We start from the raw sequence: 26,823 nt of genomic DNA on the forward strand, positions 1-26,823 counted from the left end.
AAAAATAATAATAATTTCAAGGTGAATCAGCTCTAGGATACCATTCAGACCCTCTATATTTGCCTTCAGTTTCTCTACCCTCTTTAGTGCTTTAGTAGAGAAACAGCCATTGTTTAAGGTATGATTTATGGCCCTTACTTTAAAGACTTTATACAGTTGACCCCTGAACAGCATGAGCTTGAACTGCATTGGTCCACTTACATGCAGATTTTTTACAGTATGTATTGTAAATGTATTTTCTCTTCTTTATGATTTTCTTAATAACACTTTCTTTTCTCTAGCTTACTTTATTGTAAGAATACAGTCCATAATATATATCACTATAGGACATATATTTTTTAATGTTTATTTATTTTTGAGAGAGAGAGAAAGAGTGCAAGAGTGCAAGCAGGGGAGAGGCAGAGAGAAAGAGAGAGAGAAAGAGAGAAAGAATTCCAAGCAGGCTCCACACTGTCAGCGCAGAGCCCAGTGCGGGGCTCAAACTCATGAACTGTGAGATCAAGACCTGAGCAGAAATCAAAAGCCACCGACTGAGCCACAGAAGTGCCCCAAGATATATGTTAACCAACCGATCTATGTTATTGGTAAGGCTTTTGGTGAATAGTAGATTATTATTTGTTAAGTTTTTGAGAAGTCAAAAGTTATGCGTGGATTTTTGACTCCACAGGGGTCAGTGTCCCAACCCTCACACTGTTCGGGAGTCAACTGTATTCCCAAAGAAAAGCTGTTGATTCCTTTGCTATGGTCAACATTACAGCACCATAGACTCTTACTGGGACCTGGACAATTCCAGAGGCCGTTTGGTGTTTATCAACAGAGGGCGCTGTTGCTACTTCTCCCTTGTGTGAGATTAACTCTCTGCCTGAAGTTAATATTCCTGATCTCTGGACACTGAATTGCAGTAGCACTACACTACTCACTCAGTCATTGCCAAAACTATTTCCAAATGCTCTTTGCAGTGGAAAGGGGTGGTGGTAACAATAATACTTGCTCCCCTCACTTTCAGCCACTGAGCCCTTTTCCCCCACATTTTGCAGAGGAGGGAACCAGGGCTCAGATGGGTTACATCACTTGTCTCGGATGAACCTACTGGTCATGAGCAGAACCTGGACAGGACTCAGGCCTCTGGAGCTTCAGTTCAGGGCTCTGAGAGGTGACACTCCCGGCTCCTCCCTTACTGTCTTGAAGGTCGAAATAAGTAGGAGGGGCTGTGCCATGTCCATATTGAGTTACCAACTTGATGCCTCCTTCTTTTAGCTCTTTCCTGACCAAGGAGGAAAGGGAGCAGGATGGGAGGCCGGAAGGTGAAGGAAGTGCTACTAGAGTCAGAGAAAATAGATGCAAAAAGCTGAGAAAGATGAGACGCAAAGGCGCAGACAGCACTAAGCCTCTCCCCTCTTCCCAACTACAAGCGTCCATCACCTGCTGTTTTCATCCATAAACACACCACTTCATCTGTGGGGTGAGCACCCACCACTCCAGGTACTGGAAACACAACGATGAGACATGACCCAGGCCTTCATGAGTCACGTGGCCTAGAAGGAAAGACGACATTTAACATGAAGCACAGGACAGGGTCACAAACAATCATAGGCAGCATCTGCTGACAGCTGATCTGTGCCAGGCATTGTCAAGCACTTTATATACATTATCACATTTAATTTTCACGGCCATCCCAGGAGTCAGGTACCGTTATCTCCATTTTTCAGATGAAGAAACTGAAGCCAAGACGGTTAAGAGACTCGCCTAAGGTTATGCAGCTGGGATTTGAATCCAACTGATCTTGGAAGCAGCATCACACTCCCGGGGAGCAGTCATAGTTGAAATGTATTTTAGAAAACATATATGAAATGCATTTAGAAGTTAGACGTATTGGTCATCCCTGCTACTGTGTGAGAGTGGGAGGTGGACTTCACGTATCTCAAGGAGCAAGTGAAGAGAAGTCTTCTGTTCTGGTGTTGGCCCCTCACCACACCCTATTCTCTTCTGATTCTGTGTGGTTGACACTTCATTGTGGTTCCAAAGACCCAAGTTGCCCATTTTCGGGGAAATAGTTGCTTCTGTTCAATGCTGTCCCTTTGATCACAAATTTAGATTTATTACTATCTGTTTTATTCTAGCCTCACTTTTAAGATAGAGATTAACTTACAGTCTCAAGTAATAGCAGAGTCATATCCAGTTGAGACTGTTAATACAAGATATTTTCATAATCAAGGAAACTAAAGTTTCTTCACCTACTGAGTATTTTCTGACAGAGGAGATACTTGTGTCTCCACACCCAGACCTAGCTCCCCTTCCCTCACACTAGCCCTTACCTTGGAGAGAAGATAAAAACAAGTTATTGAATATTGCCTTTTTTTGGTTAACTTGACAACCATTATGAAAACAAACCCAAAAAACCAAAATGATGGAGATGTTTTACAAAGTAAATGCTAAATAGAAATTGATCCTTAAAGCATTTAAGATTTCTGTGTGTGTGTGTGTGTGTGTGTGTGTGTGTGTGTATGTGTATGTGTGTATCTGTCTGTCCATCTCTGTCTGTCTGTCTTTCCTATAGGTGTTCTATAACAGTGATCTAGATAATTGTTCTCTATAGTTGGAACTGAATGTAGACATTGCTTATCAGAACTAAAGTCTTCTATTATTACTTTTTTTTCTTTACAGGGTCGTCATGTTAAAACGGGCCAGCTTGCAGCCATTAAGGTTATGGATGTCACAGGGGTAATGTATCTTTATTTTGCCATCTCAGTAGCTATATAGTTATGATAGAGAAATTAGTGAAAAAATCATTTTTCAGAAATAGAATCTTCTTAAACATCTAAGATATTTCCCCACTGAGCTTAACATAGAGCAGTAAGAGTATTCAACATCTGACTGAGAAGACCAGGGATAAACCATTCTAATTAAATTAGAAACCTACACACTGCCTTATGTAGAGCGAATAATGTGTTTCAAAAATTTACATAAACACAACCAAGGATATTTGCATATGAAGACAGAACACGGATTTGAAGGTATTAAAAGAATAATACAGAGATTACACAGAAGAGATGGGTCTTAACAGTTTTCCCAAAGGTCCACCTAACGCTGGAGTAGATAAGAGTTTGGGTAGCTCTAAAATCCTAGTAGGATATTTAACATAAACATTTCCCTCCTCGAAATTATTGACCAAATAACCAAAAATTCTTGTTATTATGGAGCAACACTGAAACAAAATTTCTGCCTGGATGATCAAAAGGAATAGACTTTATTTTAAATACAATCTTATGCTTTCAATCTTTTTGCTGCGGCTATTTAAAATATTTTAATGCCTTTTTGAGAGTACAGAGCAAAAATCAGACTTGAAAACACACACCGGACATCAAAAATATGTTAATAATTTTCTATTGTTCTGGGGATTTTTCTAAGATGTCTGCTTGCTGTACATAAAAGCTAAAAGACCAAAGTCTTCCATTTGGCCCAGAAGTGGTTTATTTGATGTAAATAGACACAGAATGAATGAACCACATGAAGATACCAAGAACCAACATACAAATTTTAAAAAGGCACACAATATATCTGTTTGTCAGACAGACTTCAATCTATATATATCTTTTCTGGCCTAGTTTGTTACCTTTGATAAGTATACATTATATGATACACTGTCTACCGTAATACTAATTTCACTAATGTTCATTTATACCACACTTTGTACTGCCTTCCTTTCCTTACTTATTAATGATCTGAATTCATCTTTAAATTATAGATACCTTTCAGTGGCAAAAAATCGTTCCCATGTTTATTGGCACTTTGATAAAGTACTACTCCCTTTTATTTGTCCTTTCATTTATTTATTTTATTTATTTTATTTTTTTATAAACATTTTTTTAAATTTTTTTTCAACGTTTTTATTTATTTTTGGGACAGAGAGAGACAGAGCATGAACGGGGGAGGGGCAGAGAGAGAGGGAGACACAGAATCGGAAACAGGCTCCAGGCTCTGAGCCATCAGCCCAGAGCCTGACGCGGGGCTCGAACTCACGGACCGCGAGATCGTGACCTGGCTGAAGTCGGACGCTCAACCGACTGCTCCACCCAGGGGCCCCTATTTTATTTTTTCAAATACATTATTCAAATTTCAGAGGTTGCAAACCAGTTCAGATACTTAATCCCTATTAGTTCATTAGTTCACCTGGCCTTTACTGAATAAGAAATTGCATGTAGACTATATGAATTAGGTTTAGATTCTGCCACTTGAAACAGAAAACTCAAAATAACAAAGGCTGGAGCACAATGCAAGTGTCTTGCTCTCTCATGTTAAAGGAGTCTGGAATCTATAGCCCAGGGATGTATGGCAACAGTGTGACCAAGTGTCTTCCACCCTAAAGGTCACTTCCATGGTTCAAGGTGGTTGTCAGATTTCAATTGATCACATTCTTTGGCGGCAAGAAGAGTGAGTGGGTGGGAGCAGAAGGGTACAGAAAAGAGCTCCTTCCACTAAAATCTTGTCTACTTGTATACAACATTTCTACTTAACTTCTGCTTTCATTGGGTGTACCTAGCTGCAAGGGAAACTGGGAAATGTAGTTTTTTATTCTCCCAATATGTGCAGTTAAAAATCCGGGTTCTGATAGTCAGGCAGGAAGGGAGAATGGATACTGGTGTGGTCAGTTAGCAAATCTGACACAAAAGTCAAGATCAGGTACTATCAGTATCTACACAGAAATCCATTATAAGTTTGTAAACCCTTTGCAAAGTGTTTACCACAAAACAAGTTAATTTGTTTTGCAATTCTGCTGAAGTCATACTACTATATTTTCCCTGGATTGAATAGGATCTTCACATAATGTGATGCACTTGGCAGTTTAACAATTTTTGGTTGTGGGTGGGGTCCAAGACATTCATGCTGCAAAGTTCTGTTGTGTGGCTCTGTGGAACCGACAGTTGATTTCCACTGACATCATTAATCTCAGCGCACAAAGCTGTATGTTGATGCGCAAAGTATGACTTGAGAGCACTGGATGTTACTTTTCTAGTTTCTGGTTCTATTTTTGAGACTTCAAGTTGCTTGAAGAACCACTGACTATTGTTAGACCACCTTGCTTTGGAATCAACACAGCTTTTTATCCCAGCGTATGTATTCTCAGTTTAAGGAGTGTCAGTTAGCCCTTTTAAACTGGGTTCCACAAGATAGCGAAGCTCAACAGAAAATAACTTGGGAGTCTCTTTTCTCAATTCTCCGGAGGATGATACAGAGCTAAGGCTGTTGCCAGCACCCAGGGAGTCGATCCGTTGCATACAATGTATGCTTTATGTTATTTAGGCTTAATTTTCTAAGGGAACCCTTGTTGAAAAGGCTGAGTAGTTTCCCTGATTCAGGCACCTCATTGACTATTTTGTAACCATTGACGCTTTATCAAAGATAAATATGGATAGCACATCAGGAGATAGTTTTCTTATTTCCCTCGGTGTCTGATACAGCATCAAATGACTTTTGTATCACCCCCTTACACACTACAGTCAGTGTATGATTTCCTTTGTGGAATTTGTGTGGTATCCTCAGAAAACAATCTATTTCATTTTGCCATGTTGTCTTTTGTGTATTATGGAATGCTGCAAACGCTTCTTACCAATTATTATAATTGCGCTCATTATAGCTGCTCTGTTAAAAATGGAGATGAATTCTCAAAGGTCGTCTTTGTTAATTGTCTGCAGTGATCTACTGCAAAGTTACTATAGTTTATTGTAATGAAATTGATAAAACCATAAGCTTGAAATCAATTTTTAAATTATTGTTTTTATTCTACACCACTTTCTTTTTTTTTTTTTTTAATAGAAAATAGCCACAAAGAGAACTGGATATAATGCTTCTGCTCTTCTGGTTTTAATGCCGAGACACTTCCAAAATTGCCAATATTTGCTTCAGAATTAGTACTTCGACTCAGACTCAGTCTTTGAAGTTGTTTTAGTTCCTGAAATAATTATGAGAATTTCTTCATTTCGCGGCTTTCTGGGGATTCCTTCCCAGCTGGGTTTGTGTACTCTAGATTTGCCTACAATATCTAAACAACATTTCTCAAAGTGGACCACTAGCTTCAGTGAACTGTCAGCCCTCTGGTGGTCTTCATGAGAAAGGGTCCTGGGGGACCCTCAGAACCTGCCTTTTCTACAAGCTCCTCAAGGAACTCCAGATTCGTGAAAGTCAGAGGGGCACTTCTCTAGGCTTTTAGATTTGCTGCTTTCTGGCCACCATATGTGAAGAGACTGTGGTCTTTGGTCACCCCATAAATGATTCTCATTTTCATTTGGAGAAAGATTCCTGGTGTAAACCAGTCCCTTTACAATGATACCTTGAAGCCCACACAGGACTTAAGGAGATAATAACTTAATGCCATAGGCTTTCACCTTTACAATGACTGGTTCTGATCCTATTGCTCAGGACACTGTGGGGTGTAGTACCAAAGCCCCCCTCAAACCAAATGAAGCTGAAAATGGAAATTATTGGAAGTCACATAGTGTGATTAGGAATGTTGGCTCTCTCTGTCTTTGTGCTCTGCTTTCCTCCCACCAACAGGTCCAGGCTCATGTTCTAATTACTTCATTATTGTTAGTCCCAGCAAAGTGCCAGTCTGAATATCAGTGGTGCAGCTTGGGTCACGTCCCTATTCCTGAGCCAACCCTTGTTTCCTTCTTCCATATCTGGATTGGGTGCCTGGCCCTGGAAGCTACAGGGACTAAGGGCTGGATGATTCATGAAAGGACGATTCACGAAAGAAAAACACGAGAGATATTTGAGGAAAGGGTGGGAAGGATGCTGAGTAGGTAAAACCGGGAGAATTGCAGCACTGTGCTATCAAATACCATTGCAGTGGATGTGCTTAAAACTGATTTGGTTCTCAAGTGCCTCTCTAAGTGCCTTTGTTATGTTGCAGCCAGAAATAATAATAATGGTAACTAACACTGTGGGAGTGATTATTACGAGCCAGACTCTTTCAAGCACCTTCTATATTCTGATTATTTAATCCTTTCAGTAACCTACAAAACAACTTCCATTAGCAGCGCCATTACAGAGATGAGAAGACCGGGCTTATTAAGTGTCTGGCTCAATGTAACGTGTACATGGTAGGGTGACTATTTCAGCCTGAGCGATTTAACTGTATCCTTGAAATCCATCATCTCAACCACATTGCTATAGGTCTCCAATTAACACAGAAGGGCATTTCGTGTTTAATTTACTGTGTGTTTTTTTCCCATTAATATATTCAATAAACATTTACTGAAAACTGAGTTTCTGATGGGCACTGGAAATTCAAAGATGAAAAAGTGCTCCTTTGTCTGCAGGAGAACTCACAATTATACAGCCTCGCTCCAAATATTTATAAGTGAAACAAATCCATTTTATAATAAAATTATAAAATTCATGAACCAAGCTACTTATAAAGTTTGATATTGACAGTAAGGTAGAGTAATTAAGCCCAGGAAGGACAATCAGACAGATATTCCTGGCCAAGGAGACAGCCTGTGCCAAGGCATGGAGGCTGAAATAGCATTGAAGTATATTCTGGAAACTATTATATAATTTAGTTTCAAAAGGGCTGAGGAGAGAGTGATACAAGATCCTTCTGGACAAGGTAGGGCCAGGTCATGAAGGAAGTAAATAGCATGACAGGATTTTACATGGTTTTCAAACTTTCTGTTTTCCCAATAGAACATTTTGATCACATCCTCTTAGGCAAAAGTCCAATATATAAAAGAAATATAAACTTTTTTTTTTAAACCAGGGATGGGATGCTATACGTCCTGGTCCTTTCCCCCAAACCAGTGCAAGAGCCAATGTGGGAGCCAGAAGTTGAACAGTAAATTAATATGATGGGATTGTCTACTAGGAGGATCCATTTTAAACCCTGTTTGACTGAGTTCCTATTTCAGTCCTGCTTACTGAATTCCTGTGGCTGAAGCTTATGACCAGCCTCCATCCTTCTTTGAAGGGTAAGGAAGTGGTCTCCCTGGAGCCTCTGGTAGAGGGCTTTGCCCATAGTTAATGTTGGCTGAAACTGGACCAAAAAAAAAATCTTTTCATCCAGATTGTTTTGAAGAGTCAGGGTACATACTGCTACAAGCACGTTTCGTTCCTCTCTCCCAAAGAGAGACTGTTCAGGGGAGCGATTGGTAGTACAGAACATAACATTATTAATAATAGTCATAACAACAACATCCATGGTCAAAATAAAAATGGCTGAGTACTTATCATATGCCAAGCACTGTTTTACTTAGTACAACATATATTAGTCTGTTTAATCCTGGAAACAACTCCCATTAGCGGACACTGCTACTGTGTTCATTTTACAAATGAGTAATTAAAAGCATGAGCCCCACAGATAGTAAATGGCAGAATTGGAATTCAAAGTCAGCCAGTTAGGGTGTGTCCACTCTCCCCACAGCCCTATTTTAGGAATGAAAGATAAGGGAGTATCTGTGGAGCATGGCCTGCAGACTCAGGTAGAGTTGAGATCACCTACTACCTCCTTACTGACAATGACCTTGGTGGGGGGAGGGGGGGGAAGGGGCAGAGATGGAGGGAGAGAGAGAATCCCAAGCAGGCTCTGTGCTCTCGGCATAGAACCTGATGTGAGGCTTGAACTCACAAACCATGAGATCATGACCTGAGCCAAAATCAAGAGTTGGACACTTAACCAACTGAGCCACCCAGGCACCCCATGAGTCTCATTTTTCTTACGTGTTGGCTGGAAATACAGACATCACAAACTTATACCGAGGCTAAAATGATATAATATCTGGTGCTTGGCACATAACAGGTCCTCAATAAATGATCTTAATTATTAGCCCTGGTAAGATACAGTGAATTCCTGAATGGGGCAGTCTATAGGAATGGAAAGAAGAGTTTAGAGCATGCATTGAACTTCTGTCATTAGTAGATGACAGTGTGGAGATGGCAGCCTATGCTGTGAACTGTGCACCATCCCCGGGTTAGTCTCTTGTTGATGTGTGTAAATGGTTTGAATCAGCCCTGTCTTCAACACCTCAATTACAGAGTTATTAGTCTTACCCTGAACAATGTCTCACCCCAAGCATGTACCAAATGACCTACTATAGAGCAGGATCTAGGAGAGAATGTATATAGCTAGATTCTAGAAGCCAAAGATTGAAACCATAATTATTCATTCACTTAAGAATGAAAGGGTGTGCTATGTTCTGGACTGATAGCAGTGAGTAGAACAGACACAGGCTCTGTCTTCTGGAATCTTACATTCCAACATGTATAAAAGACATGAAAAATAGCCGAACAATTACTTAATCACAGTTTTGATTAGCTTCTAAGGACTGTACAGAGGGTATTAAGAGAGAATTTAAGAGGAAACGAATCTATCCAGGTGGCTAGTATGTTTCCTGATAAAGTGACAGGTAAGTGAGATCTGAGGATGAGTAGATCTCGGTTTTGTGTTACTAGGGCTGGGAGAAGGGCATTCTCAGCTCTAGGAGTCTCACTCTCAGGTGGGTTCAACAAAGCCTAGGAATCCCCAGCCCACACTCTTCTGCTTCAGAGACCCCTCTGGACGCCTCTTTGGGACTTCTCCTTTGGGGCTTTTCAGGTAGGCATCTTTAGCAGACAGATCGTCTGATAAAGCACATGATGAGAACTTTTAACAAAGAAAAGATAAACATGTTATTTTTGTGTCCATAATACCTTTTACCTTGGAGGCTATATTTAGTGCATCAGTTCTGTATGGTATACAGCATTTGGAACTTAGAAAGCTTCTAGAGCTCTAAAAATGAACAAGCTGAGCTGCCCACTGCCTGCACATTTCAGCATCTCCCCCTGTCTTGCCTACAGACTATCCCCCTTTTGGTGGCTTATGTCTGTCCAGGTCTCTGCACACGTGCATGCACACTGGGTGTATAGACTTGTCATATATGTATGCATGCATTGTCAGACAGATTCCTTAAGAGCAGAGAATGACCCTGGAAACTACTGTCTATGCCCCCAAACTAATGAGGGTGAACAATGAGGCTCACTCATTTTTAAAAATATTTGTACATCATTACGGTTTGTATTCAGTAGTGCCTTTCATTTGTGTACCTCTAAGCATTTGGTCAAAATTATAGTTAATTTTCTTATGCCCCTAGTGAAGTTGAGATACGTGTAGGGGAGGATGTTGGCACACAGAGGTATGAGGAGTACCTGGATCATTGAGCGTGCTATTCAAATCCAGGTTTGCAACCAGGCTCTTCGGTAGCAGACTGTGGGGTCTCCTTCTGTACGTTCACCCCCTCCTCTGTGCTGCCAGCACACTTCCATTTCATATGTATGTCCACCTTTGGACTTTATCAGGTTCTCTCTTATTGGGTGCTTTTTTTTCTTTTGTGGCTTGACTTCCCCATCAATATGTTGGCTCTCTTCCCAGTGACTTGAAGCTCACCCCTTGTGTTCCCTTTATGGAAAGTCCTCCCTCATTTAAAGCCTACTGACTTTAATGAGCCAGGAATGGAAACTGTGCAGTTTTCATCTCTGTACCTCCTGCAGGGCTTGCTAACCTAGAACCTGGGGCATAGTAGATGCTATACAAAATGATAATATATATGTGAAAACAAGAGACCAGAGAAACTATAAAGAGTAGAAAACCAGATAAAAGAAAAACAAATCCAAATGATAAGCCACAGAAAACTAGGAAATTATTTTTTTCCTGGTAACCAAAACACAAAGGGGAGGCATTATCAATTATACTGTTTATACCATCAGATAAGACTCATTCCAATTCCTGTGAGCTGTTACCTGAATTATAGGTGTAGGGTCCCTGAGGATATAAGTCACCTCATTTATGTAAGACTTGAGGCAAGTTAGTGACAACACTACCAGGAGTAAAACTCATTTACTTCTGTGTTAACTTGATCAAAGGTCTTTATTTATTTATTTATTTATTTTTTAATTCATGGTTTTATAAGGAGTCATCATCAGTGGAAGCTTGGGTATGAGAAAAATGCACATCAGGCTGTGCTAGCTGGATCTCTAAGGGACAGCATTTCCCAGCAAGAGAAATTTCCCAGCAAGAGAGCAGGTTAGCCTCATGGGAAAGAAGAGCACTGTAGATTGGCACTTTCATCTGGGTATATTCTAGTTTTGACATTTCAGGGCTCCCTTACCCTGAGCATGTTGCTTAACCTTGCCTTGTGGATCACACCCCCTCTCTTATAAGAGAAGTAAGCATAGTTATTTATAAAGAAAGTTTTTGAGAACAATATGTAGAACACTATGTTCAGTGCATATGATTATTATCACAGTGTCTCTTGCCAACATCTTTCATTTTTCTCTCCATGGTACCAACAATTCCTATAGAAGACAACATGCCATACCCCTTCCATCTATAGGGCTTTGGCAGTCACTATTTTTCTGCACGAAAATTGGTTCCCTCCATAGTCACACTTTTTTTCTTTCTTCCCAACTGGGTACCCCCGACAAGGCCTTCAGAATTCAGCCCAAACTTGAAATTCTTGGTGCTGTCTCCCCTGATGCCTCCAATTAGATTAACTATCCATACCTCTCCTGTTTGTAACTGTTCATGCATCTGTGTCATTCTTTGATTTTCATCAGTGTTCCCCACTAGCCTATAGTTAAGTTTCATTGTGGCAGAGCTTGAATCCATGGTGCCCATTGTTGTATTATTATATCATTAGCATTTAGCACTGTGCCTGGGGTACAGTAGGGAGTTAAATGTTTATTGAATGAATTCATTAGCTTAAGACTAACATATACAGCAAATCCAGGCACTGCCTACAGAATGTCAAGGCAAAGTCCCAGTTCTCTCAAGGCTTAGGTCATTGGACCATTCTGGGTTTGTTTCCTTCAATGTATAAAAATACAGTTTACAGGTGCATAACCCCACCTTGAGATAATTTTACAAGATCCGTGCATGCTTAAATATTATCTAATTTTTAATATATATTCATGTTTAATAAACTGTGATAAAACAAACCTAAAACTGTATGTTATATACCAACAAACACTGGAAAATGGCAGCCTCTTAATTTGTACTGCTAAGTTACTCTGTTCGTGTGCACAATTTCATTCAGGAAGAAGAATTTCCACTGAAATTTCAGAGTTTTCTCTTTAAAAAGAGAAATTTGCAATTACTTATCTTGTTTTTTCTATGCCTTGGAAACAAAACAAAACTGAAAATTAATGAGATACTGAAGCTGATATGGGACTTTCAAACATCTAACGTATTCACTAAAACAGCTTCTTTGTTGTCATTGATTAATTTTATAACTAGATATCACATAGTTACACTCACAAGAATAAATGTTACTGATTTTAAAAGTCTAGTTTTTGTTGATGCTATATTTGTTGGCATCCTGAATAAAATTTCTATTGGAGGAAAGGATTTCACTATTACAAATTATTTTAAAACGTACATTCTGGAAAATGTCAACAACCCCTTTAAATTCTAATAGTCTCTGATTCTTTAACAATAAATTATCTTCAACTTCGTGTCATATTCTGTCAACAGTTGGGTTGAGAATGATAGGAAAATTAACACAAACAACTACCTAATGCCAACAAGTGCTATGGAAAGCAGGACTGGTTGAGCAGGAGCAGAAGTGGTTCTACCTGATGCCCATATGCCTAGGGTGTAGTGACACTTACGAGTCTATACATCTCATACTTCTGAACTGAAACTGACCCGTCCCTTGGATTATTATAAGTTATGCAGTTTTACTCTTGTTCCATGGATTGAGAGCTAAATGTTGGGCAAACTCTTTGTTATAGAGCACACTAATATTAAATGCCTTATTAATTCCATTTTTAAATCCTAGCATAGTGTAGGTGCTTAAAGTATATTCCCCATGTATTAAATATGCAACTTAAAATCCCTCTTTTATCCCTTGATATCATTCATAAGCAAATACTATTGTGTGCTAACAAGCTTCTTTAATTGGAGGACCAAAGGCGCGTTTCTCTTCATCCCTGGCTTGAAATGTACCCAGACACTTCTTTCATGATTAGCAGCTTTTGTTTTATCACCATGGGTAACTGGAGTTTTCAGTAGAGAATTAAGAGCACTGGCTTTGGAGTCAGAGGAATCTTGCTTTGAATCTTAGCTCTGACATTTAAAATACGAATGAACTTGGGGGTTACTTAACCTCTGTGAAATTCATTTTCCTCACTTGTAAAATGGGATCGTTAAATCATCTACTTAATAGAGCTGTTTTGAGTATGAAATAAGATAAGACACACAGTTTCTGGGACATAGTGGAGGTTGGCTTTGGCTATGTTTTATAACCCTGGTATCATATTGTTATATGATATCGTCATTAGAGGCAGTCAGTGGCTTAAAAGCATCTCCTGGACGCATCCATTTCCTCGCATGTGAAAACCACTTTCTTCTCACATGGAAGAGTTGTCTGCCGGCAATAAGAGAGAGCATGCCCCAGTGCACAGGTACTTTTCCAGCCTCTGCTAGGGCACATTTACTAATGTTCCATTGGCCAGAGCAGGTCACATGGCAGAGCCCAGAGACAAAAAGAAGAACTAATGGGCTCCCTTTCTTCATGAAGGAGGCTGCAGAATATCCTGGCCTTTCTACTCCCTCTCTGTCTCCCTCCCAGTCCAAGTCTACCACAAATACTAAGCAATAAATAGATTCCCATGATCTTGTGAAAAAAGCAATCTTCTTTCTTTTGGCAATAAAGCTATGCTTAAATAAGCACTTAGTTTTTTCCAAGCCCTGAGAGGCAGCTTAAATAGATATTCTTATTTTCAATCACAGGTGAAAATGGCTGATATCCAGAGAGTATCTATGCAATGCCTGAGGGTACATAATGGACTTGATTTTGCAGTATCAGTACTGAAGTAAGAGTTCTTCCCAGTATCCTGGACTTGGCTTTTAAAAATGATTCCCTTGTAAAATTTGTAACAATTTAGTACCATTACTTTTTTTTTTCATTTGTTTCCCAGTGGGCTTGACCCTTTTGCTTAATTCTTCAGACATAAGAAAAACCCATTTACAAAACAGAAGACATCCTTTTCTTACAGCTTTGAAATCTAATTCTAGCCTCTTGTTATCTTTGTCTTTTTGAAACCATCGTAACCTCATCCTTTTCAATGAGCTGTGTTGTGAGAGGGTAGACCGCTTATGGAATGGTTGAGTAAGTTCTCATAGTTACTAGTACGTGTGGGCTTTTCAGTTCCACTGCCTAACTTGCTGCCACCGTTGCCCTAGACTAGAAATCAGGATAAACCGTAGCCCTGAAGGCCTGATAAAATGCATGCCCACTTACAAGGTCACATAACCTCCAAATCAAGGTTCTATGCTAGAGCTCCATAACCATGACCCACAGTGGTTCCATAATTGTGTTTGGAAACAGTGCAGTTTAAACTAAAATTCAAGATACTTCCATTCTTGCCCTTCCACCCTTGTTATGTATTTATTTTTTTGGTTGACAAGATTAATAACAGTGTTTATTTTGCATTTATAACCCAAACATACTTCGTTCAAATATCACAAAAGACTGGGCATATAATACAATACTATTATAAACCTGTATGTAATTCTAGATGAGAAAACTTAAGTTCTGAAAGTTAGGTTAGGGATGCCTGGCTGGCTCAGTTGGAAGAGCATGCCACTGTTGATCTCAGGTTTGTGAGTTCGAGCCCCACGTTGGGTGTAGAGATTACTTAAATAAATAAAACTCAAAAAATACAAATAAAAATAAAAGTGAGGTTGCTTCCCTAAGGCCATGTAGCCAGAAAAGAGTGGAGCCCAAAGTGAACATGCACTCCATCTGCCGACCCTCATTTTTCTGACTCAGTGCATATGCTTTCTTCATTTTCATATTGCCTCAGTTTACCTTCGCAAAGTGATGGAGAACTTGCTGCCTTCATTCCAATCTCCAGTATTATTTATTTTGGATTTAATTATATATTGAATCACACTATTATTTAACTGTTTTTCTTAATAGTATGGTAAACTTTTTAAGAGACTTTTCCCCTGGGGCATCTGGGTGGCTCAGTCGGTTGAGCGTCCGACTTCAGCTCAGGTCACAATCTCACGGTTTGTGGGTTCGAGCCCCGCGTCGGGCTCTGTGCTGACAGCTTGGACCCTGGAGCCTGCTTCGGATTCCCTCTCTCTCTCTCTCTCTTTCTCTCTCTCTCTCTCTCTCGGTGCCTCCCCTTCTGCGCTCTGTCTCTCTCTCTCAAAAATAAATAAATAAACAAACATTTTTAAAAAGGATACTTCTCCCCTCTTGGATTGTCCCACATCACCCTCCATCCTGTTGAGAACCTAGGAGGCCGGCAGCAATGCTTATACAACCAACTTGTCTCTAAGAATGGCCAAAGGTGAGATTGGCAGGCTGCCATTGGAAAGTGATTGGTGTTTCACTGCCCCAGGTAGTTGCCTCTTTAATGGAAGCAGCTGTCGATACCAGGCTGCTCACAGAAACCCTCAGGTTTGTTTTCCTCCTTCTGTTTGGGCTTCCCTAAAGTACATATGCTCACATCCTGCATTCATCCACAATTATTCGGCCCACATGGTAAGTTTAAAATAGCTTAATCTGCACCATAGTAAGACATTTGAGGCATGCTACAGGGGCCCTTCAACAAGTAGAAGGTCTGTGAAGGTCAGTCTGTCCTCAGGCTACAGTGAATGTGTAGGTAGTCTCCCATAGCTGCAGGGAAGAATCCATTGGTCATCGGATGCCATCCCTTCCCTCAGCCACTGTCCCAGCCCCTCATTCCTGGACTCCCCTCCTCAATGTTGGGGCCACATGCTTCTCCTTAGCTCAGCACCTCAATCGTATGTTCTATTTTGAGATCAGTTAGTCTTTGATTTTGTTAAGACTTGTGACATGTAAGAGGCTTCACTCTCCTGGGTTTGCAAATCTCCATTGTTTTTCACTAAAACTTATTTTCTCATGATGAAGAAATGTCAGCACTTCACCGTTCTCATCTCACTCTCACCGTTTCCTCTCAAGTACCCCTGATGCCACTGTAGTAGCGGGGTCCTTGCAGGTGTCCTCTCTTTTATTTGTATTTGTTCACCGGCACTTTGCCTGGTGCTGGGCATGCTACAGAGAGCAAAAGCAGGCACCATTCCTGTGTTCACAGTTGGTACGGGCTGATAGGAAAGAGAGGCCTTAATCAAATGATAGGACGGATAAGTGTAGATTGCAATTCTGGTAGGTGCTACAAAGGAAGACACATGTGATGATCCATGAGGCAAGAACCAAGTCAGACAGATCAGAAACCTTTGCTGGCGAAGGGACTCTGGAACTGAGACCTGAAGGCAGAGGAGAGCTTACAATCCATGAAGAGCGTCGAGTAGAAGAGCAATTATGACACATCTCCACACCAGTACCAACAAATATGGTGCCTGTGTGAAGTGTAGGAGGTGGATAAGATACAGCAGGGGGGACTTGACATGGCCTGAGAGAAATAGGGAAGACATCCTGAGAAGGGCCCTTTAAGCTCAATTAGGAATAATGAGTAAAAGCTGTGTCCAGAGGAGGACGGGGAAAGAAGACATCACATGGAAAACCGCAGAAGGGCCCGACAATGTAGAGACTGAAGTGAGGCCAAGCAACCCAAGCTGCAAGGGGACAGACAGGGACACAGCACGGGTGGCCTTTAGGTAAAGGTGATGTTACAACCTACCCTCAGAGATAATTGTTACTAATGCGCATCTCACATAACTCTCCTGGGATGGAATTTTGTCTCGCCAATCTCAGAAATAAATCCAACTGATGTGTACATATCAAAACAAAATTATGGAAGAACACATGCACCCCCCACCGATAGTGCCAGGGCCTCCAAAAGTGGCCAAGTTGATGGACTCCAAAGTGAAACTCAGAATGAATGAAACCCGAACATCAGGAAACTTAGTCTGTAGGAGAGTTACCTCTTTTCACATCCATGGCACTGCCACGTTCCCCCTTTCTTTTTATGTTTAGTTTCCAGAAGGTGAGATGAGTTCCCCTGTTTTGTGAACTTCTTCAGATCTAGGGAACTTACCCAGCTGACTTTCATCATCTTCAGTCAGTTACTTCAATAAAAGTAGGCTTCAAAGAAAATGAACCTAACAAATTTTAAATGTCAGAGCTTGTATTTTTTTTTTCTTTCCCCAATCTTTCCTACTGATCAGATATGATCAGTGATAGGTACTCAGTGGACATAGTTCCCAGAAGCCGAGAGTGAATTTTATTTCAATAGTCTGTCTACCTTGATCTTTTCCAGGTGAAGGGATGAGCTTTTTCTTTCTAGCTGGTTGCATACTATGCCTGTTTGCTGTACAAACAGAAGAGCCTCTAGGATTGCCAATCTGATGTCTTGTGATTTTTTTCTTTGTAGTCAGTATGCTTGTTTACCACCACAGAAGAATAAAACTTAAGAAAGAATTTATTGTGTCGTTGATATAGATGGTGATGAAAAACAGAATCCTACTAAACACAGTGGCTGTTCATGACATAATATTTATTATTCTAATACAGGATGAAGAGGAAGAAATCAAACAAGAAATTAACATGTTGAAGAAGTATTCTCATCACCGGAATATTGCTACATACTATGGTGCTTTTATCAAAAAGAACCCACCAGGCATGGATGACCAACTTTGGGTATGTAGTGCTACCCAAATTTACTTTACTTACAGGAAGAACAACCAGGGCTGAATGGTGCATTTCTCTGTCCTCATGACTAAATTGGATTAAGTAACTCCTTCTTTGAAACTCTTGGCCCCATAATTTCCATAACATTGTGTTTTCAAGGTTCTTTCCCATTTCCCTAAATACCTTCCATTGTTTAAGTATCTTTATCTTCTACCCCTTAATGTGGGCCATCCCTAAAGCCAGTTGTTAAATTCTCTGGTTTTTCCACTAGTGACCACATTTATTGAGTTAGGCATCACACTATTTGCTTTTTATGTATGTCATTTATTCCAGCTCTTTGAGATGGACATTATTATGGTCTCATTTTTTTTAGTCTCATTTCTTTTTTTCCAATTAATTAATTCATATTTTAATTTATATCCAAGTTAGTTAGCATGTAGTGCAACAATGATTTCAGGAGTAGATTCCTTAATGCCCCTTACCCATTTAGCCCATCCCCCACCCAAAAACCCTCCAGCAACCCTCAGTTCTCTTTATTTAAGAGTCTCTTAGGTTTTGTCCCCCTCCCTGTTTTTATATTGTTTTTGTTTCCCTTCTCTTATGTTCATCTGTTCTGTGTCTTAAAGTGCTCATATGAGTGAAGTCATATGATATTTGTCTTTCTCTGACTAATTTCATTTAGCCTAATACCCTCTAGTTCCATTCCATCTTGTTGCAAGTGGCAAGATTTCATTCATTTTGATTGGCAAGTAATACTCCATTGTGTGTGTGTGTGTGTGTGTGTATATATATATATATATATATATATATATATACATATATATATATATATATATATACATATATATATATATATACCACATCTTCTTTATCTATTCGTCCATCGATGGACATTTGGGCTCTTTCCATACTTTGGCTATTGTCAATAGTGCTGCTATAAACATTGGGGTGCATGTGCCCCTTTGAAACAGCACACCTGTATCCCTTGGATAAATACCTAGTAGTGCAATTGCTGAGTCATAGTGTAGTTCTATTTTTAATTTTTTGAGGAAACTCCATACTGTTTTCCAGAGTTTGCCTCATTTCTTAGATGACAGAACTTAGGTTTACAAAGAGGGTAAGTAAATTGCCCCAAGGTCTATGTAGCTAGAAATGGTGGAACAATAATCTAACCAAGTTCTATGGGTCGTTTCCTCATCTCTGGCTAATGTGTGGATGACTGAAATTTAAATTCCAGTTCTGTGAATGAAATACCTAAAACAGTATCTGATACCATATAAGTACTCTCATGGTTGCTTTCCTTTCTAGTTAGCTATGTGCCCCAGTCCTGTATCTTTGACAGTTTGTGAGACAGCTGTCCCACTGAAGGAAGGTAAATTCAGTATATCTGCTACCAAAACCACTATTCCTATCCCTGCCCTGCTTAGATTGCTCTTCCTCTCACCTCCGTGGTTTCTGTCCATGAAACTTTTATTCATTCTTATCTCTCAGGCTGGCTTATAACACTGTCTTGGTTTAATCTTCCTTTGCTAACTTCATGTGGGCCCGTTCAGTGGAAGCCTAGATTTTGCAGTAGACTTCTACTTGACCTACCTCTGTCTCTCTTTCTTGAATCTCTGTTCATTCCATATGTTGCTGTTTTGATTAATTACTCTAAAAATACCCTTTTAACCACTTACCATCTTACTCATTTTCTAGAGCTCTTACTATGTGTCTGACACACAAAATTCTTTAATTAGACAGAATTTACTATATGCCAAATTATATACTAAATTGTGTGAATCCAGCAACTACTATTTCATGGACAGCTAATCAAAGAATCTCAGTTTACTCTCTTAATGCAAAGACATCTGTCTGTAGTCCAGTTGAGAGGATAAAACATACACAGTGAACAGAATTGGTGACCAAAAAGAATATTATAATGTTAGCTCAGAAAAATAACAAGATTTCCATGTATTTTGATAACTGAATACTATAATCTTTGGAAGTGAAAAGAGCTACTGTATATTTTTCCCCCATAAGCCCATCTTTAAATTTAAAATAAAAAAGGTATTTTGGGGTAAATAAACCCACTTTGTATGATCACATTGATTTTATATATTTTTATGTGATTTCTGAAAAAGTTATAGTTATATTTTAATTGTGGCCTCTTAAATGTATAGTAGATATAAATGTGAAAATTAAAAATGTAAAACTAGTAAGAGAAAAAAGCTATAACTGTATAATACTAAAAAAGATAAACGAGGCCATATATGCAAGGGCATAACCACATAACAGAATTTTGATGAACTTGCCTGTATACATTTTTTTTTAAGATTCTCATTACAAAAAAACATAAAAAACAAGGTAAAAATGCAAGTAACTAATTTAGGAAAAATATTTTATATATGATGAGAAAGAATTTAGTAGCCTTTAGAGAGGAAGAGTTTTTAGAAATAATAATAGAAATAATATGGAACTAAAAGAAGGATTGAGTTAAGAATGAGGCAGCAATTAGCAAAGTAAGAATTATCAATTACCTGTAAAGATGTTCGTAAAATATAATCATACCAACAATATAAATGCAAAACAGAACAAGAATTAGATACCATTTTTTAAACTTATAGATTGGCAAAGTTTTTTTTTAAATGATATGCCCAGAATGGACACTCATACCCCCTGCTTATGGAAATGAAGATTGGAGGCTGATACTCTATCTTTACTCAAGGGCATTTGGGATACATACAGATAAACATTCACACACACGCGCGCGCACGCGCGCACACACACACACACACACACACACAGATAGATATACAGGAATGTATCCTAAATAAATATTTGGGTAACTGTATAAAGATGTATGTAGAAGGTAACCAATAGGGAATTGCTTAAGTAAATCCATTAAAGGACAGTGTGAAAGGACACATCAGCCAGTTAAAATGATGTAGATTTATATTTATAGTGCAAAAATATTAACTTATATAATGGGATTTTTTAAAGCCTTTTAAAAATACTATGATTAGATAAAATACATTTTCATTTTTGGCAAATAAAAAAGGAAGAAAAAGGAAATAAAAGAAAAAATGTATCTACTGTCTATTTAAATGATGGGGATGTCTAGGATACCAATGGTGTCGAAGATATTTGTATCTGGGTAGTAATTTCACTAATTTAACTTTTAAAACATTTTTTTTCTTTCTTCTGTCTGCTTCTTTTTTCTTCCAAACTTTCTCTTACGTTGAACATCAGAGCCACTTCTGTTTCTTCTTTTTTTAATTGCTCCCCACTGGGCTGTCTTTGCTCCTCAAAGACAGTCAGCAATCTGAGGCAAGGACTGTGTTTGCATCTCTGTGGCCTCAGTGCCAGGAAGGTGCTGAGCATACGAGGCTGAGAGAATAGTTGGACTGTAAATGAAAATGATTATTATTCCTACAGACCTGGTTGCTAATAATGTCGGTACAAAGCAGATGGCTGCAGGTACTTTGAGAGTTCATTTTATTTGTGGACTAAAAGTTCGACAGGAAGTGATAAGATGATTCCAGTAGGAATATCTCTGTGTTCCTAAAGGACTTCTACGTCATCACGAATCTAGCTTTTTAGCAATGACCCCATATTACCATAAGCTTCAGCAGATAACAAGTGGAGAATGATAGCTGTTTTAATGCTGTCTGCAGAGAGTTTTTTTGTTTGGTCAGGGCCCTGGTTCCAAATTAAACGAAAGCATTAATGTAGCTTTGAAACCACCACCTTCAGGAATCACTTGCAATAGTACAAGCTGAGTCACACCCAACTATTTATCATTTCTTTTGTGAGATGGGCCAGATAGGAGAGTTGGTTTTCTTGTGAGAGTGAATTGTTAAAATCTGGATGTTTATTTAGAAATTGGTTGAAAGAAAGAGAGGAGTGGTCAAGCAGGGATTCACTTATTGTTACCCTTTTCCTAATGCTGCAATTTTTTAAGTTGGAAACAAAATTAGTCGTCTTTTATTTTGCTAGATCCCCAGGAAGTTAATTGACTTTCCCAGGGCCTCAAAGCTCATTAATGGATGAATGCAGAGTCAGAATGCAGGCATCCTGAAATGTGACAATTTAGCTTGGCCTGAAGTTCTGTGAAAGGCACTGGAAGTTTGTTGTTATTGTTTTTAAATAAGCAGACCTGCAGTCCATTTTCCAACAGGCACTGGGAGAAAGCAGCAAGCCCGTTTGCATCTGCATGGCGTGAACAGGAGATTTCGTATTCTTGGGAATCAGTTGCTGCCTGCCAGTTCTCACCCTGGCCAGCTGCTCCTCCCACGAAGACAGCTGTGGTTGCTGGGAATCAAAAGTCTGCAAGTGTATATATTCATTTATTCATTCACCTTTCATTTGTTCATCCTACAAATATATATCAAGCACTTGCTAGACAAAAGGGACTCTTGTAGACACTTAGAATATATCCGTGAACAAAACTAAAGAAAGCCCCTACTTAAATGTAGCTTACACTTCTGCTACAGACCATAGAAAATAAATATAATTAGTAAGAAAAGTGTAGAGAGTGCTGAAAGCTGACAGGAGCCTAGTAGAGCAGGGAAAGGTTGATGGGGTTGCATCCAGAGGAAGTCCCATTGTAGAGGACTCAAGGAGGCGTGTTCCAAGCCTGGTGGTTTCCAAGAATAACAATGGGAGCAGTGTGATCAGAAACCTGGGAGATGAGACCTGGAGCCACATCATGCAGGGCCTTACCGACCATTGGAAAGATGTCAGCTCTTACTTTGAGTGAGGTGGGGGGGGGGCCACTGGAGGGTTTTGAAAGTAGAGGAGGGATGGAATATGAGCCACGTAGTTAAGGGGTCTCTCCTATTTCTGGGTTGAGACTAGACCAGATGGAGGCCAGAGTAGAATCAGGGAGGCCAATTAGGAGACTGTTTTAGGAAGCGAATCCCCTTCCTGAGGTTGGCAAAGGGAGATCTGCAAATAGTGGTCTCCCCCAAACCCAGGCCCCAAGGGAGGGCCAGGCCTTCACATTCCATTTGACCACCTGCAATTAAGTAGGACCCACATTCTGCTTGGAAGACAGAGGGCCTAGCAGGGACCATCCCCACTAGTAATCGTCCATTAGCTTTTGTGTTACTGGGGAAAAAAAATACCAAGCCATGAAATGCTTACGAGGATGAGGGCATCTTCTTTTTCTAGTTGTGCTCTTTCTATTCGGTAACAAACTCAGGGGGAACTTGGAAAAGTAAAGGCAGAATAGAAACATAATGGGAAATTAATACCAGAGTACAATGTTGGTGGGAACTTGGTTATAGAATATGATTGTGTATCATTATTCCAAGGGCTCCGACTCACTAAATTTGAGCCATTCTGTGTTAATAATAACAGTGGCAGATAATATTTATTGCTTGCTTCTCATATGCCAAATGTTATGGTTTTGGGTTTTTTGTTGTTGTTGTTGTTTTTGCATTATCATATTATTTCATTAGATCTTTACAACTACTCTATACATTAGATCTATCATTATCCCCACTTTACCGATAAGGAAATTTGGCTCAGAGAAGTTAAAAAATTTACCCCAGGTCTTACAGCTGGTGAGTGATAAAGCCAGTGTGCTAACTAACCCCAAGCTCTCTTATGCTACAATCAAGCCCTTGAGTTTTACATTCTTTTTTTTTAAGTTGTAAAAAATAATTCTGATATCAAAAGTTGGTGTTCCAAATAGGATTGACGCTTTGGGTTTAATTTATTTTGACTTCATCTTTAACCTCCGTTCCTCAGTTCCCCAATTTTCAAAGAGGGTAGCAGGACCAGTTAGCTACTAATAAGACTGATGTGGAAGTCTAAGAAGTATGCCTTGAGGAGTACCTTAAGACTTTTGGGAATGTTTTAGCAAATAATTGCAAAGATCACAGATAGTTGACTCTTTGGACTAATGGCATTCTGTTAGGATTACATTTATATAAAAATGTTATTGTGAATTATATAGAGACGTAACCTGTAGCAACCAAAGCAGAACTTTTTTTTTAGAGAGAGAGAGAGAGCACAAGTGTGAGTGGGGAGGGACAGCAAGTGAGAATCCCAAGCAGGCCTCATGCTGTCAGCACAGAGCCCAACTTAGGGCTCGAACTCATGAACCACGAGATCATGACCTGAGCCGAAATCAAGAGTCAGATGCTGAACTGACTGAGCCAATCAAGCTTCCAAAGCAGCACTTTCTAACACGCATTCCCAGTATCCAGACTACGGGAAATATTCCCCAGTTATTTCTTTTGTTGTGGCTAGAGGTTTTGCACATAGCCTACCAGCCAACACATGTGCTGTTTTAGGTGTCTGATTGAATTATAATCTGTGCGAATTCTATCAGTCTTGTTGTAGAGATAAACTCTTGTTTAGTACCAGCTCTTTGAGGAAATACAGCTACTTCTGATAATGGCTAAGTAATTCTCCTTTATCAACCGCTCAGGGCCTGAACCGGAAATCAAAAAAAGGGAGCTCTTTCAATAAAGATTCTGATCTCTTGGAAACAAGCAAGCTCTGTCACACAGCACGGCCGTCTCATTCCACCTCATCTCAGTGATGAGAAGCTCTCCATTTTGCTGCACAGCATTCGGGCACTGGGACTGAGGGACAAGTACCATCTATTAGGGGTACTAATACTCTAACCTTAGAAGGCAAAATCATACATATTTTGCTGTCTTCTCATACTACCACAATCCCAGGACTAGAATATCTTATAAACAATGATAAATTTCTTTTTTTTTAAATAATATTGATTTTTGACTAGAGGGAGAGAGAGAGAGAGAAAGGGAGGAGCAGAGAGAAAGGGAGACAGAGGATCCTAGCAGGCTCTGTACTGTCAGCACGCTCAGGGCTCAAACTCGGGGCTAGAATTCCCCAACAGTGAGATCATGACCTGAGCTGAAGACAGACTCTTAACTGACTGAGCCACCCAGGCACCCCAAAAGCAATAATATCTGATTAGTTTCCAAAATGTAGGGTGGTCAAGTAAAACAGCAGATTACTGTACTGAAATGTCTCAGTAAGCCATTCATTAGATTGCAACAGTGTAGCCTTGCAGAGCTAAGAGTTCAGAAACTAGTATGCATTGAGGGGACAAGCATTGCCACCGTTGGCTAAAACCTGATCTGGAATCCAGAGACCTGGGTTCTAGTATTGGCAGAGGCAGCATCTCTGACATCTGGTTTCTTCCATATAAAAATGGTAACTTTAGAGGAATAGGCCTGGGTTTTCAAACTGGCAGCCCAGAGGCTAAGTACTGTCTGGGTGAATGTATTTAGTTTTAGTCACATAAGATGGCGGTGTTTTAGTTATGGCAACATTAGAAAAAATCAATTTCTTGCAAAAGTCTGGATTCCTTAAAAAGTTTTGAAAACTAGGATGATTTGAAAATGCTGGGCCTGAAACCCCCAATAGCAGCAGTGTGTTATAACTGTTTGGGGAGCACACACCTGCTCCAATTTGTACCAGAAAGTCCACCACTCCCAGGTGACTTCCATACATGGAAGTCATAAACTTCACATATTGATGTTAGTTGTCTAGCTCCTGCATAAGATCATCTGCAAATAAGATACTGAGATGAACCAATGAGAGATCCTTTCTAGAATGTGCAGTGATGTTGGCCACAACCTCCAGACCTAGGTCTGCTAGAGTTTACATTTGCTGTAGCATCTTGCCTGGCAAAAAGATCATGCCCATTGACATTTTTGGTTGTTTTAAGATATAAATATGGGGGCGCCTGGGTGGCGCAGTCGGTTAAGCATCCGACTTCAGCCAGGTCACGATCTCGCGGTCCGTGAGTTCGAGCCCCTCATCAGGCTCTGGGCTGATGGCTCAGAGCCTGGAGCCTGTTTCCGATTCTGTGTCTCCCTCTCTCTCTGGCCCTCCCCCGTTCATGCTCTGTCTCTCTCTGTCCCAAAAATAAATAAACGTTGAAAAAAAATTAAAAAAAAGATATAAATATGAAATGCTGCAGATAACATTATTAAAAATTCAGCCACCTGTAGCTGAGTCCTTTGAATAGTTAATATTTCTCCTTTTTGAGTTCTATGCATCAGAAATGAGGCTTTATTTTTCTTTTCTTTCCTTTTTTATTTTTTTTTTATTGTTTTAATCAGTATTTGTCACTTGTATAACTAAAGAACTCCTTTCTTCATACATATAGAGCCTAGGTCATTTGTCTGGAGAAGTAATTGAATCTTATTATTTGTGAGTAGAAAGTTTTGAAAGGCTAACTTTGGTAATTCTAGAAGGAGTGCCTGAAATATTAGGAGGAATGATTGTAAACAGGCTTCTAGTCTCAGAGCTGTCCTATTGCACGACCTATAGAGATAGGTTACTTAGTTACAAACACAGAGTTAAAGTCATACCTAATTTGATACTTTGCAACAGGGCCTGAGATCAGCTGTAAAAGAGCCATTTTTATGAACCGATGGGTGATTCTGTGACAAGAATGTACAAATGATTTCTTCTTTTATCCCAATGAATTTCATTTGAAATGTGCTTAAACTTCTTTTCACCTGAGCAAAAGGAAGACTTATGTGTCCCCAGAGTTATTCTGCCACTGGTCTAAACAAACCTTCTGGTTCCTTTTCTAGATAAATTCTGAACCAAAGTCTGTGTCTCATTAACCTAAATGCTTCTCAAAATCCTCAACTATCAAGCTGCTTAATCATAAATCTTCTGACGCTAGTATTTTCTCTTCTTTTCCTGTTTTTACTTGTCCGAAAGCTTGCTTTCCCATCCCCTCCCCAAATTCTTCTATTTGGCTGTAACATTCTGACCAGCAGCATTGAGCATTTCTTAACAGCCTTAATAAGGTTAGTCTCTGTGAGCAGAATGGACACGTAATGGTTTACTCCTAACAGGAAAAATTCCCCAGCTGAGCTTGCATACATACTGAGAAACTTGAGCACCAGAAACCAAATACAAGATGCAACTAACTTTGCTTATTCTCTGAATGCTTCTATGCCAACTCTAAGGCTCTCTCTCCCTAGACATGGTGACCGTTGAGCCCTTGTAGTGGGCCTGTCCTTTACACAGGCTTCTTGTCGCTAAAAGTACCAGTTGGCTCCATATATTCAAACTCCCATTGTCATTCTCAAGATATAAAGTCGTTAATTATCCAGAAACTATATTGACAAAGTTTGGGAGACTTCACGTCCTTGGGACTCAATTTTTTGTCTTTGCAAAACTTAGAATTTGTAGTTCAAGCACTTGTTCTGAAGTCTAAAAAATATAATGTAGAAGT

The 26,823-nt window shown here is 39.6% G+C and overlaps 1 protein-coding gene across 1 annotated transcript in view; it reads left to right on the forward strand.

The window, feature by feature from the left end:
- Positions 1 to 26,823, forward strand: part of TNIK (TRAF2 and NCK interacting kinase) — a 391,801-nt gene that overhangs the window by 228,038 nt on the left and 136,940 nt on the right. Inside the window, 2 exon segments of the mRNA XM_019840116.3 lie at positions 2,665 to 2,721; positions 17,481 to 17,606. Coding sequence (XP_019695675.2) covers positions 2,665 to 2,721; positions 17,481 to 17,606 — 183 coding nt within the window.

The sequence above is a fragment of the Felis catus genome, chromosome C2, assembly GCF_018350175.1.
Source record: "Felis catus isolate Fca126 chromosome C2, F.catus_Fca126_mat1.0, whole genome shotgun sequence".
Classification (NCBI taxonomy): domain Eukaryota; kingdom Metazoa; phylum Chordata; class Mammalia; order Carnivora; family Felidae; genus Felis; species Felis catus.